We start from the raw sequence: 11464 nt of genomic DNA on the forward strand, positions 1-11464 counted from the left end.
AGGGGGCCATGGGAAGCTGGAGGTGGCCATGGGGAGCTGGAGGTGGCTATGGGGACTGGAGGTGGCCATGGGAAGCTGGAGGTGGCCATGGGAAGCTGGAGGTGGCCCCTTACCCACATGGCACTGGAGCTGTCCTGGTGGCAGCAGGACAACATGGAGGCCCAGCTGGAATTCTTGTCCTTCCTGTAATCACGGAATGGTTTGGTTGGAAGGGATTGAAAGCTGCTCTCATCCCATGGGCAGGGACACCTCCCACTATCCCAGAGATCCTAAATCAGATGGAAAACCTGGAAAAGCTCCTGCAGAAGTTCAGCGCATCCAGCAAGGGTTAGGGTGAAAAGGAGCACAAATCAGGATGTTCTTTGAGAGAAAAACCCTTGGAGAGCTGGGCTAGGGAATCATGGAATGGGTTGGGTTGGAAGGCACCTTAAATCCCATCGTTTCCCACCCCGTCCATGGGCAGGGACACCTCCCACTATCCCAGGTTGCTCCAGCAATCCCAGTCCACTTCCAGGGATGGGCCATCCACACTTCTCTGTGTTGGTGCCTCCCCACCCTCCCAGGGAAGAATTCCTTCCCAATATCCCACCTAAACCTCCTCTCTCTCCATTTAAACCCAATAAATCAAAATTCCAGTTCAAACCGACCTTTCCTGGCTTCCAAATGGGGCAATGCTGCAAATCCCGGGTTCTAAAGCCGCTCAGACCTCTCAGGGGGTGACATTTCCAGGGGACACAGCTTCGGGTGTGTCAGGGATGCTCAGTGAGGAAAGGGGGATTTTCCCAGAGTCCCAGCATGGACAGGAATTATCTGCCTTTCCCTGGCAGCTCCTTTTCCCACCTCCCTGTTCTTCCCCCCTCAGTGATCATCGAGAAGGCAGCGGGGGATGCCGAGGCCGTGGCCTTCGACGGCAGGACGTACCTGGAGTACCACAACGCCGTCACCAAGAGGTACCTTGGCTGCTGGCCTGAGCCGAGCCCCAAACCAGGAATTCGGGCTGATTCCAGGAGGAAAAGCTGGGATCCAGGAGCTCCAAACCAGGGCCGGTTGTTCCTGGTCCTTCCCTGCAGAGCTGCCCTGTTGGCAGAGTGTTTTCCCCCCAGATTCCCAGCTCCAGGCCTGGCTGTGGTTCTGCTGCCTGGAGGAAACTCCAGCCTGGTTTGGGAATGGGATGGAGCTGGATCCTTCATGTCCCGGGCTGGATGGTGCTGCCAGCAGGATGGGACATCTCTGCTTTGGGACACGTGTGACTGTCCCGACCTCTGCTCGTCCCCCGTGCTGGGGAGGACCCTGTGGTGTCCGTGGCTGTGCTGGTCCTTGGGAATTCCCTCTGGGAATGCTGCCTGAGGTCCTCCAGGCTGCAAATCCCTCCTTCAGGAGACTGCTGGGAGTTCTGCTCAGTGCCCTTCCTCCCTCCCCACTGGGGTTAATTCCCACCTCCAGGACGCTGGGAGAGGGTCTTGGATGGGATCCCATCCATCTGCCTGTCCCATTCCCAGTTTCCCAGCCCTGCCGGGGGGTGTCCGTGTGGAGCTGTTGTCTGTCCCTGTCTGTGTGTCTGTCCCCTCTCAATGTCGCTGTTTCTCTGTTTTCAAGCCACCTGAGCAATGAGATCCCAGCGTAAGTACGGCCCCGCCCACCCTCACCGCGTCCCCACTGCCACCCCAAACACCGGGGCAGCTCCGGGCAGGAGGAGGGGGAGGAATCTGGGGCTTCTCCCTGCATCTTTTGGGGGGAAATATTCCCATTCCAGAGGGGAGGAGGACTCGGGTGCTGACGGCAGCTCGTGGGGCTGTACAGGAGCTGCTTTACCTGGATGTGTCACATCCAGCTGTTGTCCCAGCCCTGCTGCCACACCCAGCTGTTGTCCCCCCGGCATGCCTTAATTTAATTAGTAAGCACGATTTGAACAGAGTTTAAGGACGAGCACAGGGAAGGAAAACTCCTGTGGCTCCCTGCTCCGGCAGCAGCTGAAGGTGTTGGAGATGCAAACTCAGGGTGCTGATCCCGCCCTGATTTTTCCAGCATGGATGTGGCTTTGGAGGAGGCCGGGCTGGGCACCCCTCAAAACATCCCCGGTGTGGATGAGGGGTCAGAAAAAGGGTCAGGGCAGGCGGATGGGGAGAAGTCCAAATGCCCGGGCAGCTGAGATGTGCTGTCTGTGTGTCTGTCCTGCACCGAAGGGAAGCCCTGCTCCATGAGGAGCATTCCCTGCTGTGGGAAGGGGGAATTTGGGGGGATCCCTGCCTGCCCCATCCCATCCCATCCCATCCCATCCCATCCCATCCCATCCCATCCCATCCCACCTCATTCTGTGCCCTCTGGGCGTGGGCAGGGCCGTGGGGGCTGAGCTGTGCCTGTGCATGGGGGGCTGCAGGGCCATCACCTGCATGCTCACAGCACCGGGAGGGGCTGGGAAGGCTTTTTTAGGATTTTTAGGATTTTTAGTATTTTCCTGAGTGTCCTCCTAAGCTGGGCAGTGCCCTCCAGCACTGTGGCCCCACAACTGTGCCTGTGCACCCCCCCAGCCCCGAGCCACAGCCCTGCCAGGGACCCTGCCTGGCCCAGTGCCCTGCAGAGGGAATGTCACCATTCCCATCCTATTCCCAGCCAGTTTGGGCTGTGCTTTGGGCTGTGCTGCCCCATCCTGGGAGGGATCTTCTCCCAGTTCCCCCTGCTGGGCTTGGCTAGAGCCCTGCCAGGCCGTGGGCTGCCCATAAAAGTGGATTTTTTCTCCTCCAGGGCGTGCCCAGGGCAGGACCAACATTCCCATGGCTCCTCCAGCCCTGACATGCCCGTACTGGTTTTTACTGGGACATCCATTTTTATAGTTTACGTTTATTTAGGGCTGAATGAGCAGGACCTGGAGCCTGTGACACTTGCAGGGACAGCTGCGCTCCTGGATTTCCCCTTTTCCCTGCACTCCCTGTCCTCCGAGTGCCCCAGGGCTGACTCAGAGGCCACATGTGACAATTCCACGTCCAAGAGGGGAGCTCATCCCGAAGCATCCCAAGGGCAGGAGGAGGAAAAACGGCCTCAGGCTGCGCCAGGGGAGGTTTGGGTTGGATATTTGGGAAAATTTCTTCTCTGGAAGGGTGGTCAGGGATTGGAAGTGTTCAGAAGTTGTGTGGATGTGGCACTTTTGGATGTGGTTTTATGAACACTTCCATGTTCCACCCCAGTTCCAATGCCTGGCAGCCCTTCCAGTGAGGGAATTCTCCCAAATATCCAATCCGAACCTCCACTGAGGGAATTCTCCCAAATATCCAATCCAAACCTCCACTGAGGGAATTCTCTCAAATATCCAATCCAAACCTCCCCTGAGGGAATTCTCCCAAATATCCAATCCAAACCTCCACTGAGGCCATTTCCTCTCCTCCGTCCCTTGTCCCCAGCCCGCCCTGGCTGTCCCCTCCTGCCAGGGAGTTGTGGAGAGCAAAAAGGTCCTTCCTGAGCTCCTTTTCTCTCTCAGCCCCTCCCGAACCTGACTCCGTGCCCAGCACAGGTTGGATATTCCCTCCTTGCCGTTATCCCGCTCTCCCTGCCCCAGCTCCCACTTCCACAGGTGTTTCCATGGCTGGAGGAGGCTCACCCAGGGGACAATTCCCGGCTCTCCTGCTCGCTCCAGGCAGTTCCTGCTTGGAAGCTGCGTGGGGTGAAGAGCTGTTCCCAGCGGGGTGGGAGAGGGAAGGAAGGCAGGGAAGGAGGGAAGGCAGGAAGGGAAGGCAGGGAAGGAGGGAAGGCAGGAAGGGAAGGCAAGGAAGGAGGGAAGGCAGGAAGGGAAGGCAGGGAAGGGTCTCCTCGCTGCCCCGCGCTTATGGCACGCTCCCCTTTTTTCCCCCATCCGAGTCCCGAGGCGCTGGATTTCCCCTCGGAGCCCAGGTGAGTGTGCCAGGCTGCCGCTGTCTCGTGCCGTGCCCGTGCCTCAGCATGTCCCCGTGTCCCTGTGTGTGTCCTGTGTGTCCCCATCCCTGCTTTTTATCCCTGAGGGATGAGCTCTGCAGAGGGGGCGCCCAGGCTGAGCGACCCTGCAAGGACATCAGGCCTTGTCCTGCCCTCTGGATGCAGCTTCCCGTGGGGATAAAAAGCTCTCGGTGGTGTCTCTGTTGTCCAGTCTGTGTCTCTGTGCCAGGAGCCTCGTGCCTGTTCCAGAGGCAAAAATCGGGATGCAAATATGGGGGAAATCCCATCTTTCCTTCCTTCCTCCCTTGGGAAAAGACCTAGAGAAGGTTTTGTTGCCTCCATCCCCTTCCTGTCACCGTCCCAGAGTGCCAAGGCTGCCGCGGCACAGCTGGCAGGGATTGTGCTCCATGAGGACAAAAACAAGGAATCTCCATCTGGATCTTGGGGAGAATCCCAGGAGAGCTGAGCAGCCCCGCTCAGGGCAGCAGGAGGATGGGGATTGGTGTTCCCAAGAGTGGCAGCTGGGTCAGAGACCTCCAGGGCTGCTCCTTGGATCCTCTGGCCTGGTTTGGAGTTTCCCATCCACTCCCACAGGAATTCTGATAGCACAAAATCCGCCCCCCTTGAGGTGCATCCCAGGAGTGGGGTGGAGGTTATCCCAAAAACTGCCACCCCTGAGGTGTATCCCAGGAGTGGAGGTTATCCCAAAAACTGCCACCCTTGAGGTGTATCCCAGGAGTGGGGTGGAGGTTATCCCAAAATCTGCCACCCTTGAGATGTTTCCCAGGAGTGAGGTGGAGGTTATCCCAAAATCTGTCATTCCTGAGGGCAGCAGGTGGGGACAGACCCATCCTGTGTATCCCAATCCCAGGAGTGGGGTGGAGGTTATCCCAAAATCTGCCACCCTTGAGGTGTATCCCAGGAGTGGGGTGGAGGTTATCCCAAAATCTGTCACTCCTGAGGGCAGCAGGTGGGGACAGACCCCATGGATGTATCCCAATCCCAGGAATGGGATGGAGGCTATCCCAGCTCCCTGGGAGGAGGAGGAGGCTGCTCCAAGGAGCTGCTCAGGAGCCGCCTGTCGCTTTTCCAGCCCCGTTCTCCCTCTGCTCTCCCCGCAGTGAGAAGGCCCTGCAGTCCAACCACTTCGAGCTCAGCATCAAAACCGAGGCCACGCAGGGGCTGCTCCTGTGGAGCGGGAAGGGGCTGGAAAAGTCAGATTACATCGCCCTGGCCATCGTGGATGGCTTCGTGCAGCTGAGCTACGACCTCGGCTCCAAACCCGTCACCCTGCGCTCCACAGTCCCCGTCAACACCAACCAGTGGATCCACATCAAAGCCTCCAGGTGAGGGGGGACAGCGGGATGGGGATGGGGATGGGGATGGGGATGGGGATGAGGCGGCCGAGGCACGGCACGGGGATCCCCGAGGATCTCTCCTTGGCTGAGAACAGAGGGCAGGCCCTGCCCTGCTGGGACACGCCGCGAAATGTCAGAGGGGACAGGCAGGAGGTGTGGAAGGGCCGTGCCTTGGATTTGGGATCTCTGAGGGTTTCACATTCTGTTCCCGGTGGGAGCAAGCCGGCCCTTTTTTATTTTTATGGGAGGTGGGAGCGGGCAAGGATCACGCCCCTGGAGTGCCAGGGATTCCTGCCACGGGATCTGGCAGGGCTGGGGTGGCTCTGTGGGATGCCACAGGGGTGCTGGAGGGGACAGTCCCCACGGCTGGGTGGCACTGGGGCAAGGATTGTATCCAGAGGGATGCTCAGCTCTGCAGCTGGAAAAGCACTGGTGCTTCCCGGTGTCGGGATTTGCAGGGAACAGCTCCGGACCTTCCCTCTGGGGCTGTTCATTAATTGCTGGTTTTCCTCCCTCCCTCGGGAGCAGGGTCCAGAGGGAAGGCTCCCTCCAGGTTGGGAATGAAGCTCCCATCGCCGGATCCTCCCCTCTTGGGGCCACCCAGCTGGACACGGACGGGGCCCTGTGGCTGGGTGAGTCCGGGGGAAAGGAGAGCATTCCCGTGTCCCTGGCTGAGGATTCAGAGCTGGAATGGGATGGGGATGTCCCTCCCTTCCTTCAGCACCACACCGTGGCCTCAAAATTCCTACAAATGCTGAGGGACCAGTGCCTCTCCCTGCCATGGCACCGTGAGGGGGTAACTGGGAATTAGAGTCATAACTGGTGTTGGAAGGGACATTAAAGCCCCTCCAGTGCCATTCCCAGGCACATCCCACTATCCCAGGGTGCTCCAAGCTGGCCTGGGACACTTCCAGGGATGGGGCAGCCACAGCTTCCCTGGGAATTCCATCCCAGGGGCTCCCCACCCTCACAGGGAAGAACAGGGTTGGATTCTACTCACACTTTCTGGAAGCATCTGTGCTTATCTCCCTGGTCTGAGCCTGTAGTTCAGGTCTAACCTGACCTACAGGGAGTTCATATTCCAAAATTTCTCCTTCTGAAGCCCACCTAGAAGTTACCTGGAAAGCAGGATTTTTTCCACGAGGAATTTTTCCTGGGCTTCCCCAGGCTGTGTTTGCAGTCAGCCCTTTGTAACTTCAGCGTGTTTGATGGGCCACCATTGGCACTGCAGTCACTGAACCAAAATGCAGCTTGAATTTGGGGCCAAATGCCAAGGAGACGAGACTCGGATCGGTATTTTAGAGTAGAAATAGAACAGTGTTTTCAACAGAAATACCAGTAGAAAGAAGTCAGTGGTTTAAGTGTCCTCAGGAAAGCGACAGGCATTGGTTGGAACTGACGTGATTTAAGCGGAAACAACGACTTAATTTTTATAAAATGAATTCATTTAATTGATATTTATTAATGGGCAGGGAAGAGGGTTTTCCCTGCTGTTGGGAGGCAGTGCCTGGGGGTGAGTGTGTGACAGAGTGTGTGACAGCACCGGGGACAGTCTGTGTGGGACTGTGAGCGTGTGCCACCACTGGGGCTGCTCTGGCTGTCCTTGCACTGTCCCCAGTCTGTCTGTCTGTCCCCTGCCCCCTGCAGTGTCCCCAGTCTGTCTGTCTGTCTGTCCCCTGTTCCATGTCCTTGCACTGTCCCCAGTCTGTCTGTCCCCTGTGCCCTGTCCCTGACCTGTCCCCAGTCTGTCTGTCTGTCCCCTGTGCCCTGCAGTGTCCCCAGTCTGTCTGTCCCCTGTTCCCTGTGCTGTCCCCAGTCTGTCTGTCTGTCCCCTGTGCCCTGCAGTGTCCCCAGTCTGTCTGTCTGTCCCCTGTTCCCTGTGCTGTCCCCAGTCTGTCTGTCCCCTGTGCCCTGCCCTGACCTGTCCCCAGTCTGTCTGTCTGTCCCCTGTTCCCTGTGCTGTCCCCAGTCCTGGAGGACGCCCTGAACCAGCCCCGGATATTGCACTGCTCGGCCAAATAGAGCCCAGGGACCTCCCTCCCTCCCCCTCCCTCCTGCCTATTGCTGTAATTATTTTCTATTTTTGTAAACTTATTGCTTTTTATATTTTTTGGGGGGGGACAGGGAGGGCAGGAAACCCCTTTTTTCTTTCGGGTTCTTTGGGTTGCAGCCCGTGCGGGGCGGTGAGGCTCGGCCCGAACAGCAGCGACACAGAACAAACCTCGAGGCTCCGAGAAGCGACAGAAGAACTCTCTCCCACTGCAGCAAAAATCTTCTTCATACTTGAAGCTTCTTTTTTGGGGGGGTTTCCCCCCTTTTTCCTGGTGTTTTTGGGGCGTTGTTCGTGCCCCTGTGGGGGAAACGCTGCTGGGCGCTGGCGAGGCCTTCACGGATTCACTGCCTGGCCCCGACCCCTCCCGTGTGGGGAATTCCCGCCCTACTCCGGGGTCTGGCTCTTCCAAACCTTCTCCTGGCGCTGTGTTCACCCGATTTCCTCCTGCCCCCCGTTCCTCTCACTGTAATTTATGTGTGTAAGGATCTCAAGTGCTTTTCTCCTTCGAGCTCTGCTCACATCAGGGATGCCACGCACTGGAAGGGAGAGAGCCAGGCCTGCTCCGGCCAGGCGGCCAAAGCTTCGCTCTGCGCTTGTCTCGTGACTCTTTGCTGGACTGAGAGGTGCTGGGAGGGGGAAAAATGTGGATTTTTCCAGTGGTTCTCCTCCTCCTCTTCCTCTTGGACACGTGCAGGAGCAGCTGGGAAACCTCATTCCCACACTTTGTGTTCATCCGGACGTGTCCCGACCCTCCCCGGCTGCTCTTCCCGAGGCCTCCAAGCCTCGGCCTCCCTCATGCTGGGGATCACTTGGAGCTCCTCTCCCCGAGCTGGGAATGCTCTGCCTCTTCCAAAGGGGCTGGGAGGATCCCTTTCCCTTTTCAGACACCTCTTGGATGTGTCCTTCCATGACCCACAGCATTTTCCAGCCTCTGGCTCCCAGCCTGGGAATGCAGAGCTGCCATCGGAGCCTCTCCCACAAAGAGAATTTGGAATTTTTACCTTGGACTTGGAGTTTTTGGGTCTTCCATGCTCCTCTGGATGCTGCCAGCCCACCAGGAATGGGTCCAACCGGGACGGGAACAGGGATGGGAACGGGGCTGGAGAGTGTTTGGGGGGATTTTTAAGCATTTTCTTCCTGGAAAGGAAAATTTTGAGGCCAGTTTCGAAGTTTCTGGGGTGGGATTGGGAGTGGCAGCACCTCTGCCTGGAGCCTCCAGATCTCCTGGAAGCTGGAGAAGAACAGATGGATCAAAGCTCTGGAAGAAATGATCCCATCCTCCACTGGGATTCCTTCTCCATGGGAAGGATTTCCTGGTGTTTTGGGGCCTCTGTGTCCCCTTCCCACCCTCAGCTGGCAGCTGGGATTGCTCCGTGGAAAAACAACTTTAGGGAATTCATTTGCAGGATCCCACCGGGTTTTGGGTGGTAATTCCCACCCAAGGTGCCAGAATTGGGCACTTTTCCCCTAAATTTCTACCAAAAATGGGGGTTTTGGCACCAACTTTTGAGCCAGGAAAAGTGAAATTTCTTTTCTCAGGGTGAGCTCTGAACAAAGATGGAACCAAGAGGAAAAAACCTATGGAAAAACCACTTGGATCTGCTTTTATTTTGTTTAATTTGATTTTAAAAAAAAATAGAATTCCCAACCTGTGACATTCCTGTGGAAAATCCAGGGGTTAAATATTCCCAGGGGGGGGCTCTGCTGTGGCTGGGGGGGTCCTGGGGGGTGCCAAAATCCCCATTTTTGGTGGCTGCTGGCTCCAAATTGGGATTCCTGGTGGGAAATGCTGGGCTTTGATCCCAAGAGGATGGGGTGGGATGGGAGGGAGGGAGCTGGGAGCTCCCAATCCATGTTTTGGGAATGAGATTCCCAGCTGGGCTCAGCCAGGGCTGGATGTGCCAGCTCCAGAGGGACGGGGAAGCTGCTGATTTTCGGGAATGCCGCTGAAATGAAGCCAAGAAACGACAAAAAACCCAACACAAAGCCCACAACGGAACGAAAATAAATACAAAAACTCCGTCTGCTTTCGCTGGGGCTTGGAAATGCCTTAAACCAGGAATTTTGTGTCCTCGTGGGGGAGCAGCCGGAATTTTCAGCAGCGCCCTTAGGGCCGTGGGCTTTTTTTTTTTTTTCCATAACATTATATCCAAAAACAAAACCACAAAAAGAAAAAAAAGGAAAAAAAAAAGGATATTGAGGTCGTGGGGGATTTTTTCCAGATTTGATTTTTTGGGGGGGGACTTTTTTCTTTAATTTAACACCCCCGAGATGTCCGTGTGGCTTCAGGAATTCCTGACTTTGGGAGCTGCTGGCTGAATTCCGAAGGGCGATGCACGGTAGAGGAGCAGCATGATGTAACCATTACTAACTCGTGTCTTTCGTCGAATCACCCAGAAATAAAGTTTGGAAACGATTAAAGAGGTTTTTAAGGGGCCTGGTGCTTCTTTTTTTCCCTGGAAAAAAAGGAAATTCCTGCTTTTTTTTGGGGTGCTGTTTGCTGGGCAGAGGGGGGTGAAGCAGAGGGGCTCCTTCAGGTGCCTCCTAAATTCAGTTTTTCCACAAATTCCAACCCCAATCCCAGGGTTTTGCAGGATTTTTATGCCTTTCCTTCCTCTCCTCTGGGGTCAGGGAGTGGTTTCAGCTCTTGGGAGTCTCCCCTTTTCCCTCTTTGTCTCTTTTACCGGCGTTTTCCAGGGAATTTTTGCATCCCATGGATCTCACAGCACTGAGGTGCTGCCCCTGGGGGTCGTTCCTCATGGATGGCAGCGTTTTCCCTGCTGGAAATCCATGGAAAATCAGCCTTGAGCAGGACATGGTTTGAGATGAACATTTCCAGGTGGGATTTCTGGGGTGTCCCGTGCAAGGACAAGGAGTTGGATTTGAATGATCCCCCTCAGCCCAGGACATTCCAGCATCCACATTCCAGCTCTGACCAGCTCTTCCTGCTGGAATTGCTGTCACCTCCCTGCCAGAAAAGATGGGAATTGGGGAATTCTGTCCAGCAAAGAGCTCAGCTCCATCCAGGCCAAGTGAAGTGAGGCAAAACCATGGAATTCCTGCCATTTGGGAGCTGCTAATTTGGGAAAAGGCGTCATTGGGATGCTGGCAGTGATGGAGTTGTGTCCCCACCGGCTCTGGAGGAACCTCAATGGACAAAGAGGCACCCCCAGGCTCGTGGTGACAATGACCTCATTGTGCCACCCTTGCCAAGCTTCTCCCTCTTCCAGGGGCGTTGAAAAAGCCCGTCCTTGTCCTGGGAAAAGAGGGAAAAACAGCTGGAGGGGGGTTGAGTACAGGCTGGCCCAGCTCGTGTCAAATTTATGCTGCTTCCCATAAAAGCCAGAAATTCCCCCAAAGAAATGCCCTGGAGCCGGCATCTCCCACGGATCCTGGATGACAAAACCAAGCCAGCCAAGATCTGGGAGAAGCTCCCAGGACTGGGAATCTCAGTGCCAGGAACACCAGGAAGGGCAGGACAGGGGGCACCATTGCCAGGGTTGTTATTTGGCCCGGGAGCGATCCAGGGAAGCTGTGCCACCCTCCAAGCCCTCATCCCTGAGGAATGAGCTGGCTCCTGCCCCGGCAGCTCCCTGGGGATTCCCCGAATGGACACAGAATCCGCTGGCGCTTTTTATAGTTCCAAACCTGCTATTTTTGACCCGCTGGGGACACTGGGGGGGTGTCAGTGGCTGTGTCCTGGTTTTTATTCCCTCTTGGACAGCTGGCTTTGTTGTCTCACCCAGGATTCGTGGGAGGTGCCAGATTCGGGACATTTCTTTGGGAGGATTTCTGTCTTTTATGGGGTCTTTCCCAACGCTAACAATTCCATGACTCCGTTCATAATGGGAACTCTCCGGTGCTGCCGAGCCCCGTGTGGGATGGAGCTGGATACCGGGAACACGCGGGGCTGGACGGGGAAGGACTTCAGGGAGCCGGGAATGCGTTGGAGGCTGCGGGGATGGGTGCTCAGGATTCGGGGATGGGATGGAAGCTGCGGGGATGAGCGCTCAGGATTTTGGGGTGGGCGCTCGGGCACCGGGATGGGTCGGAGGCTGCGGGGGTGGGCACTCGGGATTCAGGGATGGGTACTCGGGATTCAGGGATGGGCGCTCGGGATGCGGGCGGGGCGGAGGGCGGGGATTCCCTC

The 11464-nt window shown here is 56.5% G+C and overlaps 1 protein-coding gene across 1 annotated transcript in view; it reads left to right on the forward strand.

Annotated features, from left to right (window-relative positions):
• AGRN (agrin) overlaps window positions 1-6087 on the forward strand; it is an 85113-nt gene extending 79026 nt beyond the window's left edge. The window contains 3 exon segments of the mRNA XM_017743971.1: window positions 863-950; window positions 5025-5249; window positions 5790-6087. Of these exon segments, the coding sequence (XP_017599460.1) occupies window positions 863-950; window positions 5025-5249; window positions 5790-6072 (596 nt within the window). The 3' untranslated portion in view covers window positions 6073-6087.
• Window positions 6088-11464: the final 5377 nt, after the last annotated feature.

The sequence above is a fragment of the Corvus brachyrhynchos genome, unplaced genomic scaffold (genome assembly GCF_000691975.1).
Source record: "Corvus brachyrhynchos isolate BGI_N302 unplaced genomic scaffold, ASM69197v1 scaffold68, whole genome shotgun sequence".
Taxonomy (NCBI): Eukaryota; Metazoa; Chordata; class Aves; order Passeriformes; family Corvidae; genus Corvus; species Corvus brachyrhynchos.